This window comes from Phoca vitulina, unplaced genomic scaffold (assembly GCF_004348235.1).
Source record: "Phoca vitulina isolate PV1807 unplaced genomic scaffold, GSC_HSeal_1.0 scaffold3, whole genome shotgun sequence".
NCBI lineage: Eukaryota > Metazoa > Chordata > Mammalia > Carnivora > Phocidae > Phoca > Phoca vitulina.
The window spans coordinates 34,311,576-34,329,316 of NW_022589706.1; the positions used below are offsets into that span (position 1 = coordinate 34,311,576).

Consider the following 17,741-nt stretch of genomic DNA (forward strand, 5'->3'; position numbering starts at 1 on the left):
ATGCAATCAGCTTTCATGAGTAGTTGTAGAACCAGATTCATTATTTTATATGTCAAACCACTTAGAGCTATGATGTCTAGCTCAATGACAAAATATTTTGAGGGATTTGCACAAACTAATAAACATCATGCAATTTATTGGTGCATTGGAGTCTGAACCAAAGTTAACCAAAATATCTTAATAAAATGTCCCTTTTGCGTGACTTGTGTAAGGAGGAGCATCTGTATGCTTCACTGGCTGATTCTAAATTCTAGGAACTTGTTTACTTAGGGAGATTTCATAATAATGTAACTTAATGATGCATACAGTACAGATAAGTGATTCACTTTTCAAGGTTTTTTGTTTTGTTTTTGTTTTTAGTATGCTGTGTCCTCTGCCTAGAATATTATTCATAGTAAAGACTGTCAAAAGTCAGAAACAAACCCTTGAGATTGCCTAGTGAAAATCTTTTATTTATAGATGAAGAAATAGATTTAATAACAAAACCAGGGTGAGAACACAGTTTTCAACTCTCAATCCTTTGTTCTTTTACCCATCCTTTAAGGCCTAGGACAAGCCACCCCTCCTTCATGAAGCCTTCCTTGACCCCCAGACTTTCACGAACCCCTAATCATGGTCTATGCTGTGCCATTTAGCATTTGGTTAAAAACTCTTGTCACTCCCCAAATTATATCTTACTCCTGTATCTCTAAGGAGATTATTATCTCAAGGACAAAATCCACGTTTTATGATACTCTTCACTGAAACACCACAGTACCTAGCAGAATTATGTGCACCATGATTATCTTCTAAGGGATTTGTCCCTTTTTTAATGAATTCAGCACTTTGTTCCTTTTCACCTCACCGCTACCATCCTCTTTCATAACGTAAACTTTTGTATGCATGACTTTTCATCCATACACGCGTGCACACACACACACACCTCCCGGACACCTAGCACTGTGCCTGGCACATAATAAGTACTCAATATCATCTGCAGAGAGAGAGAGAGAGACAGGGAGAGAGAGAGACGAAGTTGGTTTTTGAAGTTACTATAATCAGGGAAGGTACACAGGTACACACCATAAGTAGGATTTCAACTGAGCCTTAAAGGAAATATATTGATTAACATGCAAAACCCAGGAGGGAAAGTTATATTTAAGGCAAAGAATATCCTGTATTTTAATCCCAAATCGAGCACTTTTTCTTTGTTTAATTGCAGGCCATTTACTTAAGCTCTCTGAATCTCTATTTCGCTACTTGCTGAACTAGGATAATATTATATATCTCATAGTGTTGTTATAAGAAATAACTGAGATAATTATGTAGTAGGATTCAACAAATAGTAGGTATTAACAACAACAAAAATTAATATTAACTCCCTGATTCAAGAAGCCAGTAGAAGTGCCGGTGAGGGCATAATGGGTAGCTCAATTAGGCGAGAGCCACACGCTTTCCAGAGGGAAATGATAGATGGCAGTAGAAGGAGAGGCCAGATTTAGTCACCATCTCTCTCCAACTACCTCTAAGCTTAAAACTGTCAAATGCATCATTAAATTCACTGCGGGATGTGATGAAGGCCAAGGACTATGAAGCAGTCCTTTCTCAGTAAAGAGCACGAAAGCTTTGAAACAGACAAGACACGGGTTGTACTCTCCGATCTAGCAGTGGAGTAAACTTGAGGCTTGAGGCAGTTGGCTGTAGCAGGTGATAAACAAGGAATATATACAAAGCAGCTACCATGATGCTCGCACATGGTGGACACTCAAATCTTCGTTCTCTCATCAGGGATGTACCAGCATCATATCCCGCCACTCTCTCTACCTTTCTTTGCTGTCTTTGCCTCCTCCTACGCTTTACTCTGTCTTTCTTGGTCACCCGTTTCTTTCGTCTGCTTACCCATACCTTTGGCATTCAAAAGTGTTTACTGAGATTCATTTCATCCGAAAGCCTTTATAGAGCACTTACCGTAACTCAGGCACCGTGCTAATAACACTAGATTCAAACACCGCTGCCCTGTGCTACCCTTGGAAGTACTTCAAACTCATGTGCATGAATGAGCATGTCCTCTCAAGGTAAGTTAGTTTGCAAAGTGCATCAGCGTGAAGTTAAACAAAGCCACACTGCAGGCCAAACGTGCTCACATCTTCTGTAGTTCCGTAAATGTGTGTGGGCATAGCATAACAAAACCCAGGAAATCTGGGCTAGGTACCACTCAAATGGCAGGAAGCAACAATCAGTAATGGTGGACACAGAAGTCAAAGCATAGCCAGGCATATCCTTTTGACCCCTGAATCCTACTTCTGGCAATTTAGCCTCAGGAAATAATTATGGAGATGCACAAAGATTTAGCTAAAAGATGTCCCTTGCAGGCTTGTTTATATAACACTGCAAAAGTAAAACAAGCCTTAACATCTAAAGATAGGTTAACCCAATTATGCTTTATCCATATAAGCTGTTAATAAATGATATCACAGAGGAATAATTATTACCATGGTAATAGGACCAGGTACACTATTAACTGACCAAAGCAGATTGCAAAGCAAAATATACCAGGTGAGCCTGTGCTTGTAGGTATACACAAGCAGAAAAAAGACAGGAGGGCTGGCAGGATATTAAAAATAATAAAAAATAATGAACTCTAAAGATGAAATTATAAATTTCTACTTCTTATTTTTTTTGTTTCCTGTTTCTAATTTTACATACTTCCATGTGCCACTTTTGAAACAAAATTTGCCAGAGTTATAAATGATATATATATAAGTATACATACATATAATGATGTATGGATGAATAGATAGATGGTAGATTAGACAGATTATAAATAGATGTATGATAAATAAATAAATGGTAGATAACTAGATGGTAGATTAGATACATAGTAGACTGCATGGGTGGCAGGCAGATAAATGAAGGATTAGACAGATGAGAGATAGATGGTAGATTAGTTGGACAAATAGGTGATGGATTAAATAGGTAGATAGTAGATTAGACAGATGATGGATTAGATAGAGACAGTTATAGACAGATGACGGTTGAGGGAGAGAGAGAAACAGACGTAGACAGGTGATGGATTCGACAGATGGGTGGTAGATTAGGTAAATAATGATGAGAGATACATAGATGACGGGCCATCTTCAAGTCCAGGAGGCACGCAGAGCAGGACGTGCCGCGGGACAGTCTCCAATGAGCCGCGCGCGGTGTCATCAGCCACAGGTGAATGAACACAGCCAGTGTCCCGACAGCTGCGCCTGAGCCTGTCCCTTTCTCGTCAGGTCGACGCCCACGGCAACATTCTGCTCAGCACCCTGGAAATCCGGAACGAGACGAGCGGCTCGGAAGTGCTGACGGGCGTGAGCGAGCCCAAGGCCACCAGCATGTACTCGTACGACAGCGCCAGCATCCAGTACCGCAAGCCGCTGAGCAGCCGCGAGGGCTACGGGCGCGCGCTGGACCGGCACGGCGCGCACAGCAAGGGGCGCATCCGCCGGCGCGCCTCGCAGCTCAAAGTCAAAATCCCCGACTTGACTGATGTGAATTCCATAGACAAGTGGTCCCGAATGTTCTTCCCCATCACCTTTTCTCTTTTTAACGTCGTTTATTGGCTTTACTACGTACACTAAGGTCTGTCCTAATGGTTCGTAGACTACTCTCCTCTTCTCTTGTTTCTTAACCCCACAGCCCCCCCCCGCAGCAGCAGCCATACTGCTGTGTTTTTTGAGGTAAGAGATTCAGCCATCCAATTGGTTTTAGGTGTTGCATATCAATTTTATTACTGCACCATGTTTACTTCCAAAAACAAAACACACACACGCACACATAAACGCGCACACACACACACCAAAAAAACTTATTTTTTTTCCAGCCTACTGTGGTCCAGGTTATCAGCTCTTTCAGAGCTCTATTAATTGCCATGTTTACAAAACACACACACACACAAACACACAAAGAGAGAAGTTAGATAGATCTTTAGCAGTCCTTCCTACCTGCCCTGGATTTTATTGATTTATTTTTCAAATGAGAATGAAGAGGACCTAGCTCTCTGCGCGCACTGCTTCCTGGTAAACTGTAACAATTTCATGCTGCCAAAAAACAACACAATTTCCAGGATCTCAGAAGAAAAAACAAAGCCATTGACAAGTTACAGATTTCCAGGAAGAAGGGGGGGGCGGAAAAAAGGAGCCTAGACCAGGAAGGAAGACTCCCCTCCACCCTCAAGTCCCCAAAACTCCCTTGTAGAAGGGGTCCCCACTCCATGGGACAGGAGGGAGGGATTGACAAGGGCTGACAGAGGTTATGCAAAACAAATCTGGCATCTTCACCTCACCATTCAGCTGGGTAGTCTGGAAAAAAACAAAAACAAAGAAACTGCTTCTTTCTCAGACTTGCAAGCAGATTTAAAACTAGCACTAGAATCCATCCTGGTGGCCACTGAGAACATTTTTCTCTTGTTGAGAATAAGGAGTCTGGGGCAATGGTGATTTCTTTAACTATTCAAATGAGCAGCCCTGAACTCATTTCATTGCTTCCATGCCCTGAAGCCATGGCTGCGCTTGTCCCCAGGCCCTGCTCCAGAGACAGTGCGGAAGAGAAGGCAGGAGGACGGCTTCCATAATGGGAGGGTGAGCAGTTTTTGCTTGAAAAAAAGATTGCCCTTTCCATGAGGAAGGCAAGTCTTATGTGCTGTGAAAAGGGTGCCTGGGCAGTTACCCAAACTGCCAAATCTTAAATCAAATAGTGTATATTTCTTAGCCTTCCAGAGAGCAGCACCTAATGGTGACAGGCCTTGTTGGACAGGCCTCAGGGAGCACCACAGGGCTCTGCTCTCTGAGCTCTGCATTCCAAAGTATTAAATGAATGCTTCAGGAAATGCACACACACCCACTTTGCTGTCATTCTCCTCTGAGGCCAGATTTCTATTTTAAAGAAAAACTTCAAAATAGGAAAACCACAGATAACACCAACAATGACAAAATCACTGGGCCTTCAAAGATGTATACCAGCCCCTAAAGCATAGAACGTGTCTGCACTCATGAATCATTGTCATTACTGCTCTGCCTTATCTCTGTTCACGGGTTACTGTGGTCGTGAGTCACCGAAGGGACATCCCTCAGTAGCCCAACACACACCTCTAAACGTGTCCAACCAGCTACAGTTGAGGTTTATCCCATTTTATGTCATTAAAGCCTCATTATTTTTTTTTTCAGCCCGAGTAGCTAAGAATTCTGTATGTTCATTTGCAAGGTTGAGTGAGACCCTAAAACGACCAACCAGTGATGGAGTCAATTTGTTCGGAATCTGATCCCTGGATGTCAAATAAGGGTTGAGGTAATAGTAAGGATGATTACATCATTTGATGATCTGGCTTTCTCCCAAAGGCTGTAATGAGGGTCCATGTTTACAATAGCATCAGCTGCTAGAAACTATAGTCTTAATTGGAAAGATAAGGCCAAATTCCTGCTGATGACCCCAAGGGGACAGAGCTTTGAGATACTCTTTTTAGAGGGCAAGAAGAAAAGAGAACCCCAAAATAAATGAATGGCTATGGCTATAGATAATATACACTAGTAAGAATATAAAAACTGTGCTTTTACTCAATGGTTTCATAAGAAATTAGTAGGGTATGGGGACCAAATTTGCACTTAGGTTTTCAGTTTGCATAATCACAGTTCCCTGGTCAAGAGAATCTCCAGCCTCCCGGGATGAAGGGATCCATGTTGCAACTGACTAGTTCTTGGCAGGGAAAGATGCTTTGCCATCATGAAATGCCCAAATAGAATGAAATGTGACCATTCCGGTGATTGTGAGGTTAACATTCCCAATGACCATCCAGGAACCATTGTGTATTTAAACACAGGAAGGGAGACTCTTGGCTGTTGCCTAACAGGAATGAATCATTCCGGTGTCAAAGCTCTTTAAAAAGCTTTTAAGGATGAAATGCTGAATGAGAAAGGAAGTATCTATAATCTATGCTCCTTAACAAAACAATTTTTCTTTATTCATCTGTTTAGATCGTTCTCCTTGGAAAAGACTGAGGTAATTTATAGTTTTATTATTTTTTTTTATCTTGCCTTAAAAGTCTAAGGAATTTGATGCTTGTTGTTTAGAGGTAAAGCATCTCTGAGAAAAAGAGAACATTTTGAATTCTTCTATCTTAACCTTTGTAAAATGAAAGATTAGTAAGCCTGAATCTACCACCAGGCACAAAATGGTGTCACTGTATGTCCTCCTGGGCTGAAGAAGGGTCACAGCCACAGGATGGTGCAAATCCTATTAAATGGCTTTGATTTTAGAGGCAATGGTAGCCTGAAAACTGGAGAAGCTGACCTATTTCTGGTTCATGACCTCCGTCCCCACTCCCTTCTTCTGGACACCTCCCAGCCAAATCCCCTCCTCCTCGGCCCCCACCCACACTCCCTCCAGGCTTCACAGCGCCTGGGAAACATTCCTTCCTTCTCTGCCTCTCTCCCTTGTCTTGCTCTAAATGATGTACATAAAAGTTGTTAGACATTCCTAAGTGCCCTCACACTGGTCCCCATTCCTGAAAGATTCAGATCAGGACATTATCGAGGGGTTACTATCTAGCTCTTCCTGGGTTTTCTTTTTGCCATGAAAATAGCCATAATCTCCTGCATTCCTGAGTGGCGACAGAGGCAGAAGACTGTGAGGACTCACTCTCCTGGGCCACAGTCCTGTCCAGGGGACCACATGTCCACAGCTCATGAACTGTGACATAAGCTGTGTCATAGGTGTAACCTGTGTAGACCCAGCAGAAACCCCACCTTCCGTTTGACAATGATGACTACACACTCATTTTTCCCACTCGTGTTCCTTGGCTTAACACATCAGGGGTAATGTTTGTTATGCTTACCAGCTTTGTGAGGCAGACCCAGGTAAAGACACACTTTGGGCTTAAATTATCCAGGATTATTGCCTCCATCCTCTGTATTGCCAAACAGAAACAGCAGACTGATTGGTGATTGTGCTGACTAAAGGATATGTGTTCCCATATCATATATGCCATCTTTATTGTGCATTACAAGCAATGAAAGATCCTGAAAATGCAAAGAGAAAAATGTGGTGCAGAGAATAACGTTTGGTTTATGGATCCAAGGATAGGCTTTCCTTCAGCAAACATTATGTGCAATATACAGAAATGCTGACTAAATTCCATCTTTCCAAAATCAAGGACTCCTTTCTAAATATTCATTTATGAAAGAACTCAATTGAAATTCGCCAAGTGAAACAAACAAACAAAATATATTTATAATGCTAGAAGGAAACAACCTCCAAGATTTCTTACATGGACAATTTTGAATAGTATCTCACCAAAGGGTGATGTGCCCCGCCCCCTTCTTTTTCCTAAACAAAATGTAATCCTATATCCCAGGAGGGAGGAAAAAGGAATGTACCAGCATTTGCTCGTGTTGGTTCAATCAGTAATTACTGGGATGAGAAAGAAAAACGAACACGTATCTCAGTTTCCTGAAAGCAAACAAAGGTGAACTTGTTAACGGAATGTAGAATATTATGTAAACTTCCTTGTAAATTCTGTACATAGTTCATTGAATTGTTCCCTGTTGCGTGGTGGTCCTCGGCTTTGGGTGGATGTTTGAACAATCCGAGCATTGTAAATAACGTGAGCTTATAAGGCACTTGCTTTTATTCACGAAGTGAAGCAACTAGTGATTTGGGCCCAAACCAGAATCTTTTTCGCTCTTGCTCTTTCTCTGCCATTTTGTGTGCGCGGTTGTGTGACTCTGCCAGGTGTCTTGTGCTCCCTGCCTCATGCCCCCACGGCCACGCAAATGGACAGTAGCTGCTGAGAAGGCTGCACTCCGGTGGGGCTCAGGATTGGCGTACCTGCAGAGACGGGACCTGTAGCGAACTGCTCCTGGAACCGTGTCATGAAAAGTAGACGTGTTTTTATCAGTCATTCGTGGCTATTCATTCATATATCGAAATACCAAATTATCCACGCTGTTGAGGGGTCAGGACTGGAAGAGATGTTCAAAATCCACAGGTAATCCAAAGCTTCCTTTGCACCCATAGCTCTAGTTTCTAACTTTTTTTCCTTCCACAATGTTTCCCAGAACTTTTAATAAGAATAGAAGTGAATAGATGGGTTTGATCAGGGTACACACACGGTCAGATGTCCAAATGATGGGAAGGAGAAAAGGAAGAGACAGCAAATGACATTGAAACACCAACTGGCTGATTCATCCCTCAAAGATGCAGCGGTAAGCATGTCACTGTTTCTAAAAGGTAAAGAGAGATATTGGCAATTAAAGCAAGTATTTTTCAACTGGGGGCCCGGGGTTGCGTTTGGTATGTGCTAGTTAAACTTAGAATCTGGTAATTAAATATTTTCACATATATTTCTCCCAAGTCCTGGTATTCTTGAAAAAGACTTCAGAATGGTGGGATATTCAGCCATAAGATGTGTTCTCATGCCAACTGGCAGTCCCAGAGAAGGTATCTGCAGGAATTCAGAATATCTTAGCAAGCCGGGACACAGACTGGTTTCTTAGTAACATTTTTAGAGTGCACCATGTCTTTTTGGGGGTTAAGAACTTAGCAAGGCAGGGCTTTTTGTACCAGGATTTTATGTACCCGGAGAATCATTTTGGCTCCAAAATGTGCACCTGGAGAATCATTTTGGCTCCAAAATGTGCCAACCAGTGTCCATCAGTAATCAAATAAGAAAAATGCCCTGTAGGAACTAAGCAGGTCAGTCAATTTCTAGATCCAGAATACACTGTGCTTTTACTTTAATCATGCTTTTTCTATATAACAGAAATCAACTAAACTGACAGAAATTTAATTGTTAAAGGTTGTAATTTCACAAGCCACATTTGAAAGGAAACCCTATTAAATAGAAGAGTTGCAAACCAGAAAATACTAAGTTCCTAGAAGGGTAAGGATAAAGAGTTTTGAGTTTACTTTTACTTCTCCGATAGCAAGAATTTCCTTATTTGAACGGAAGAGGTCTAACAGTTGTCTGTTTGGTTTTGTTTTTCCTAATCAAAAAGTCTTTGGTACATCAAGGGGGGCTCACAGTCATTCCTGATTGGCCCCTAGATACCTTGCACATCCTGGAGCAACCAGCTCTCATCACAAAGATTTCAGTAGGAATTCCATGTGGGATAAATAGGTATACTGTTGAACCAGTTGGAAAGAAACCATTCTCAATAATGACTCTACCTGCATATCCTGTTTTGAAGACCATAGAAAAATAAATCAGTCGAAGAGAGGCCAAATAACATTATGCATTTGCCTTAGGGATACAGGGTCATAGATTCACTAGCTTAAAACAGCTCCCATTAGAAGCCAAAGGATGAATAAAAGCAATCAGTATTGCCATCTGGCTTTCACCTCTCCCTGGGTTTCCTTTTGAAGAGAAACAAAAAAGGGGGAACATTTTCCAATATAACTTTTTTATAGGTGAAAATGATTAAAATATGATATGCGTGCGCACCATGCAGGTTTGGCTGTGTGTGAAATAGATTACCTCTCTTGTGCTCATTCCCTCCCAGCACCGGATGCCATCCTGCCTCCTGCCTTAACCCAGTGGAATCAATTCATGTTTCCTCTTCCTCATTCCAAACCTCCTAAGTTATCTTGCCCTTGCATAGCTGAAAGCCTCAGCTTCTTTGAACTTGTATTGTGTATCTTCAATTCACAAAACAACGAATCTTAATAATCTCCCCAGATTCCTAGTCCTGTTGCCTTTAAAAGGTCTTTGGAGGGGGCTTGTGTGTGTAATCGTGGTAGCCTCCTCCGAACTGCCTCGGGTTATTTTTCTTTTCTGCTTTTCCGTCCTGTATGTCAAGAGTACATGTTTACATAAACCTTGTCTCCCTCAGCCTAATTTAAAATAAAGTGGAAATAAAAATCATTAGCTCAAACCTGGGAAAGTTCACATTATCTACACCAAAGTTGGATGACAAGATCGTGCCCTGACATTCTACTTGTGGAATGGGGAGTTCACACTGTATCAGCTCTTGTCCGTCAAACTCATTTCCTCATGCCCTCCTTCAGCCTTAATTGTACGCCTTTTAAAAACCTATTATTATTCCTTCCAAAATGGTTTCTCATAATACATAACACACTACTGGCTACAGACCATCCTCTAGGAACTTGACCACTTTATACTGTCACTCTCTTACTCCTGTTACAGATTCCATTCTATGCATCACCCCACTGACTCCCCATCAGCCTTCTAGCACACATTAAATGTAGTAAGACAAGTCATAATGCAGACTTGTCCAAATTGCCCCTATAAAATATGTAGAACATCTTTTTCCTCCAAACAGCATTCCTCTACTTAGAGAACAGAGAGTCCTCTAAATCTATACCAAGCAATGTGCAGGCTAACTTTAAAAAATTAACAGTAAATGAGCAGCATGGTGGAGAGAGGGAAATGACAGCGGATGGATGATACCCTGGAGTTGGGACTGCGTGACCTGGCCTTCACGTTGCCTCTACCACTGGCCGTGGTGCGGTTCCCAACATGCCCCCAGATGACTTCCAAGTTCTCTCCCAAATTTCCACCAGTGGGAAACCAAGTTCCCACCTACATTTAAAAGGGAATCTTAGAGAGGTTTATTTGTGCAGGAAGTTACTAGAAAGATATAGGAGCACGGTAGCCTCTGCTAACATAGCCCCATAAATTCAGTAATAGTCCTTGTTGTAGATCTCTGGGAGTAAGTCATCAGGGTAGACCATCTGGTGTCAAGTGGATCGAATTCAATACCTGTTCAAATTCCTTTAAAAATACATCGAAGTTACAATACCTAGAAATTTAAAATAAATTTATAAGCAAATGGCAAAAATAAATTATTTTACAATTTTAGTAATGGTCTACACTACAGTATTTCCCTCCAAGAGCCTGGAGAGTCTCAGATAACATAAATCAGTGTGGTCTCTATTTTCAGATCTCTGGAAAATATAGATCCTTTAGGCCATTCCCTGCAACTCAGTCAGGAAAAGCCCTAAATGCCCCTTCGAGAGTGGAAAAGCCTAGGTCTAGGCAGCATCTGAGCAGAAATGTTGTGGCAGTGCCCTTCCGTGTTTGTCCCCAGGGCTGGCCCCCATCACTGTCTGTGTTCTGTAAGCGGAGTAGCAGGTAGGATTGAGCTCTCAGACAAGGGGCAGCCTCCCATCTGGTTGCAAAAGATTCCAGGTCTTTAGAACCTCTGTTATCTGCTCTTCCTGCCCCACTTTCCCAAACCCCCTCCCATTCCCCACTTAACTAGTTCAATCTGCCGCATGTTTTAGGCACGGCCATGACGAAACTGAAAGTTTACTTTATTGAGATTAGCGTTTCCAGCTATTCATATTTTTAAAGCATGCACCCTCCCCATTCCAGTTTCTGAGCCTGATCCTCAATGCGATTCCTGCACACTGGTGTTCTTAACTTTTCCCCTTTTTCAAAAGTTACCTTCCAACTCTAAACTTCCATGATTCTCCTGAGTGTCCCCTGACCATTCAGAATTGTTAGAAGAATGCCTAAAAATTCCTCTTTTCTATTGTAGGCCAGTCTACCAATGAGATGGACGCTTTTTTGTAAAGTTGGCCTAACATTCTGCCCCTTGACCTCGCACACCGTCTATATCCTATTGTTCCAAACTTCCCATGTGCAGATGTGCTCATCACTCCTCTTCAAGTAGTGAGCTTAGAGTTTTCTTCTTCAGGTTTCTCATACTCTATACCTTGAGATAGGTTCATATTTTATGTCATCTTTTTAAAAACAGAGGAAGCACTTGTAAGTCTTCAAATTCTCACCGAGTTGAGATGGATACTTACTAAGATGTATAGCAATTAGGATTCATTCAGGTACAAGTAACAAAAGACACAACTAAAAGTAACTTCAGCAATCAAAATGATAGCTCCTATAACAAATAGGGTGGTTACTGGCTTAATTATTTCAATAGCACAATGATGTTATCCAGGACCCAGTTCTTCCAAACTCTATGTTATCAGCACCCACTGTGGTTGCAACATGGCTATACTCATGCACTCATATCAAGTGGCAGAAACAAGGGAAAGTCCTGCCGTAGGTCTCTTTTTAAGAGCCAGGGAATCTTTCCCCAAAAAACTCTCCCAGCCATCATTTTTTGTTCCTTTGGATGGGGTTGGATTGCACAACCATTCCTGAACCAGTCACTGGTAAGAGGAATGAAATTATCATGATGGGCTTACAATATTGACACAATGCGTTGCCCAATGCCTGGGGCAGGGGAAAACAGTGGAATATGTTAACAAAAAGAGAGAAGAATCTTGGTTTTTGGGTAGATATCCAATTGTGACTGTCACACATTGGTCTAAAGTATCAGAAAATACTTTGTTACACATAATTTCATGATTTGATCTTCCCTACAACCCTGTGGTTATGATGACAATACCAATATCTGGAAATAGAGGCTCCTCAGTAGGTTAAATTATTTACCCCAGATCTGATAACTAGTTAGTGATAGAGTCAGTATTTGATCTGAGTTTGGGTGTTTTGTTTTGTTTTCTGGCTGCAAAGGCAAAACTTTGTCTATTCTATCACACTGCCTATATCTAATCCTTTTTACCTTGATGATCCAGGTTTTGGGTGGTTCAAAGATAAGAGGAGGGCAGGTGGGAAGAAAGAGTACAATTTCCACTCCCAACATCTAGATACTATGCCCAGTAAACACTTCTGTTCTTTTTTTATCCTGATCCTCCTCCCTGCCCACGCCCCCCGCCCCCACCACCAAACACACAAAAGCCTTTCATTATTCTCTTGAGGGAAAGTGTAGAAGGAATAGTTCACATAGCAACTGAATAGCCTGAGGTGTGCCCCAGTTCTTTTGGGATAACATTACTGTTAGGGGACAACGTGCCCCAGTTTCCCTGAGACAGTCCCAGTGTGTAATTACCAATTGCGCCACATTTTACTCTCAAATTTGTCCATTTAGATAACAATTATATAGTCACACTATTTATAGGTCTCATAATCCCCATACCCTGTGGGTATGGGGAATATTGATAAATTAATATTAACACCTTGGAGAAAATACACACCTTGGCTCCCTATGAATCACTTAAGTCTGACCTCAGTCTCTCCATCACTCAGGTTCATTTTATCTCTCACTGTTCCCCTGACCCACCCTCAAGCAAACTACTCCTTAGGTTTTTCCTACTCTTCCGCCAAAACCACAGCCACATCCCATCCCAAAATGTTCTCCTTGCTGTGCTTGAAGTTTTACATTTTATTTCCATTGCCCAGATTTCCCTCCCCAATGGGTGGATTATGAATCAAGCCACCATCTTCCAAAAAGCCATCCATGAGCAACCTTTCCTCATTCTATTCACTCTCCTGCTAGCACTCCCTCAATTCTTATGGCCACTGAGTCAATCAATAATAATGGATGTTGAATTTGTCTTATCTTCCAGGAGTTTTGCAAAGAGATGCTCCCCTTCCCTAAATAAAGTGTAAGGTCCTTAAGGGTAAATGCCCCATTTTCTAATTCTTCTGTATTGCCCAAAGCATCTATTGTTCTTGTCATGGTAGAGAGTCTGTAAATGACCTACACTGGTAAATGTAGCAACAGAAAAATACAATTTCGTAACAGGCAGTACTTCAGGATTATAGGTAACACACCCTCCCCCAAGTTACTTTAGTTCCATAGAGCCTATGTGTACAACCTCTAAATGGATAAAAAATGCAGTCAAACTTATAGTCAACCCAGGTTTGGGTCCATGCAAAGTGATCATGGAGATTTTCCCCCATTGCTTATGACTAAACAGACTGCATCTTAATAACAGCATTCTGGATTCGACCAGTTCTGGCAGAATTGAACTTTCCACGATGATTACTACTGCTTTAACTTTATGGAAACAGGAAATTGTTCGTTCAAAGTCTCACTTTTCACCCATTTACCCCCATTTGCCTTATTAAAAGCCTTCTGAATCTAGGTTCTGTGGGGTGTTTACTCTCCCAAGTGGGATTGCACTGCATAATTGGAACACCCCAATGTGAATTCCAAGAGAATACTTCTAGACGGTATTGCACACCAAATTTCACTTCTGCCAAGAAATAAATAGGAGGTTTAGAACTCTCTAAGAGGGATGGGCAGTTCTTCACTGTCCCTCAAGACTGCGTAAAATATATGTACAGAGAAATACCTTTTCTGCACCCCTCCTTTCAACTGTTAACTCTCCTGTTCTCCTGTTATGTATATTATTTACAAATTTGCATAAAAGAAATACATCATTTGCAAGCCTTACCTCAGAGTGGCAACCAGCCACCCCAGTTTTACTAGATAACGTATTTTTCTACTTGATATTCCCCCAAATACATTGAATTGCAGTGTATCTTTTTCTTTTTTTAAGCTAATCAACTCACTTTAATCCGTTTCCTACATCTTTTTAAAATACTCACTGGATAAAGCTTGAAATATTTTATATTTTGCGACAATGCTCCTGAGACATTTTTAGGGAAGCCCCTTGATTATTCTAACTTACTGCAGTGTCATGGAAAGCAGAATTATAAACACAGTGATATTTCATATTCAGAACATCCACTACTAAGTAGGGAATGCTCGTGATTAGATATGCATATATTTATTGACTGTGTTGTTCAACTCCTTATTTTAGGGAGGGCCAATAACCCTCTTGGTAAAAACTACCAGTGGCATTATTCCAAAGTCAAGATTGCATGAGGTTTTCAGAAATTCTAAATGATATGTTTACAAGGACTAAAAATTTTTTGACATCTTTAAATAAGCTTTTTATTTTTGACCACCAGGCAGCATTTTGTGCCATTGTGATGGGAACCTAATGGCTAATGTGAAATAATGTTGTGTCATTTAAAAGGTTAATGGAAATGTAAATTGGAAACTTTAACATTGTGTAAATACAAATAAAACTGTTTTTGAGAGAAACACATCTGGGTTAGGGTGGCTTGCTTGAAAAATTCGCTTGGCTGTCCATCATCTCTGAATAATTATTTCCTTCCCATGACTTTACCCAAGAAGACTCAACCTGAGGCAAAGATCTTCTTACAGTGATTCAGAAGGTTTGGGAAAGCAGGACTCATCAGGCTAAAGAGTGGGGGAAACTTCTATCCTGCCAGCAATGGAACATCTCTTTGGCACCACCTCACTTAAAACTTGATTGAATCCAAAAATTAGCGAAACTTTCCAAACCAGTCTCCTGCTATTTTAATTCACAGCACCCTGTCCTAAATAGCTGGGGCTTTCAAAAGCAGGTGCTACTTATACACAAAAATTCATACCTTATGTTGCCTCTCAAAATCTGCTACGCTTAACTCACCAATATGTCAGAATATGTTAAATGTCTTATCCCTTGTTTTTAAATCCCCACTAATCAATTTGCTGAATTGTCAATTTACCCTTCTACCAAACAGGAGTTAGCTAATTCATATCCTGATTGGTATTACACAGTTCTTGTAAATAAAATAATCCTTTGTCCCTCTTTATTTTTCAGCAGGCAGAACTTCTTTAATGGCAAAGAAACATAAATTACAATACATTAATGTTCTTTTGACATAAGCATTTGCTTTCTTACATAAGCAGATAATACTTTTGTATACCGACCAGATCACTAGAGGAGCTAAATGGCAAGAATAAGTATTTCTGGAAACCAATAGGAATTTTAATGAAATGGGGAATGTTTTAAAAATGCCAAGAAAAGAAAGGTGGACTCTTTACTTTTATAATTCCAGTTCCTATTTTGTATCAATATATGCTGCATTTTCTGACTGAAACTGCTGTTCTGTCCAATGAAACTTGAGATTTTTCTGTAGTTGCTTTTAACATTTGAAATCAAACTTTCATACGGGGTGTTCAACTGTAATCTTTCTGTTAAGGATTTGATTAAAATATTCTAACCGTTTCATTAATTCCCTTTTTACGTGCTTCAAGTATGTGACGTTATGACTTCGCTATCTCAAAAACGATCTGTGAACAAAATCCATGAAGCCTGTAGACTGTGATTTCTACACATCAAAGAAGAACTAGATCTCCCTCTAAGCAATGAATCAGCGAATAAGAAACTGTGCAGTGTCCTCTGATTCCTGACCCTTTTAGCTTTCATGGCCTTTTTTCTATTCTTATTCATTGAGTAATCATGTACCCTTGTAAAGTAAAAAGTCAACTTACATGCAATCAGGTATGGACACAAGAAATGCTTGTGCTCTCAATTTCAGGACTCAATGGATACTCCAGCAGTCACAGGACTGTGGTTCACTCAGTATCTTTGTTAATAGTGTGGCTTTGCTATAAAATAAGTTGCTGTTTTCTTTGCTCTGGTACTACAGGATTTTAAATGTTTCCCCAAATGACAGAAAGAAAACACATTTGAAGGCTGGTGTCAAAAACCATCAGCTGTACTCACAAAAGCCTTTGTGCAGCTTCTGAAATGCAGTTTATTGCTGTAAATATGTACAATTTATGTTAGCTTGCTTATTTCTAAAACTCAAATAAAACATTTTTTTAATTGAAAATGCCTACATATAAAAAGCTTAGTTTGTACAATGTTCAAAAACATGCAAGATTTCAGGCATATCTTTTTATAAACCTTAAAAATGTTTAGAATTCTGAATCTATCATTTCGGAGCCTTTATTGTAAAAATTTAATACAAAGCAAAATCCCTTTATTTGGAAGAAATTCTTTGCAGTATTATCCAACAACTGGAGAAAAAGTACCAGCACTTTCCCAGGAGCTTATTTCTGTACCACTTTGATTTTTGGGAAAAAAAAAAATTCTTTAGGATAACACGCCTTACAAACATTTGGACATATGGAGTGTTTATATATCAGAAAAAAAGAAGAAATTGTTTCCTTGTATTCAAAATGATGCCTAAAATGGACTTTAATAGCATCCATTTGTGAGGTGCATTATGTCAAATTTCTTTTAAAATCTCCACTGTAAATATGAATATTAGAGTTGGGTTATTTGTCAGTCTTTCCTAATTGGAAGACCTCCAACCTCCAAACTCATTGTCTCCCCTCAGAAACAATACGTTGACAATAAAATAATGAACAGACTAAAGGTGTGAAGTTCATATATCCATTAATGATGGTTAGCAGAATAGCTTTTCAATGAAGAGTCTAAATTCCAGCCTAAAGACTTTAACATCCATCCAGCAAAGTACCTGGGAATCAGCACTTCATCAGCAGAGCCTTAACCTTGCAGAGCTACCAAGGATTTTAGAGACAACCTACAATGGCTACTATTTCCAGAAGACTATGTTATTCAATGGACGAAATAAATGGCCATCCAATTTTTTTAGAAAAATAACATGTATGTGTTACATGTTTAGGATTTGCTATAAGAATCATAGATAATATGAAGCTAACACAAGATGGGTATTTGTGTATCTGTGATATAAGTAGTATCAGCCAAGGACATGGAGAAAATGGAACCCCTGTGCACTGTTGGTGGGAATCTAAAATGGTGTAGTCACTATGGAAAACTGTATAGAGGTTCCTCAAAAAAATTAAAAATAGAACTACTTATGATCCAGCAATCCCACTGCCAGGTATTTATCCAAAAGAACTGAAAACAGGATCTTGAAGAGATATCTGCACTCCTATGTCCACTGCAGCATTAGTCACAATGGCCAAGAGGTGGAAACAACCTGAATGTCCATTTGTGGATTAATGGACAAAGAAAATGTGGTATATACATAAAATGGAATACTATTCAGCACCCCCAAAAGGAAATTCTGTCATATGTTAAAACATGGATGAACCTTGGGGCGCCTG

At 40.3% G+C, this 17,741-nt stretch overlaps 1 protein-coding gene across 2 annotated transcripts in view; it reads left to right on the forward strand.

Moving 5' to 3' along the window:
• Positions 1 to 17,449, forward strand: part of GABRB1 (gamma-aminobutyric acid type A receptor subunit beta1) — a 375,956-nt gene extending 358,507 nt beyond the window's left edge. Inside the window, exons 9-10 of one of the 2 annotated variants that reach the window (XR_004298852.1) lie at positions 3,255 to 8,002; positions 15,897 to 17,449. Coding sequence is in view for 1 of the 2 variants with exons in the window: in XM_032400304.1 (XP_032256195.1) it covers positions 3,255 to 3,602 (348 nt within the window). In the remaining variant the exon portion in view is untranslated. Of the gene's footprint in view, positions 1 to 3,254 lie in introns of both variants that reach the window. The other variant, XM_032400304.1, reaches the window with a different exon arrangement.
• The last annotated feature ends 292 nt before the right edge of the window (positions 17,450 to 17,741 follow it).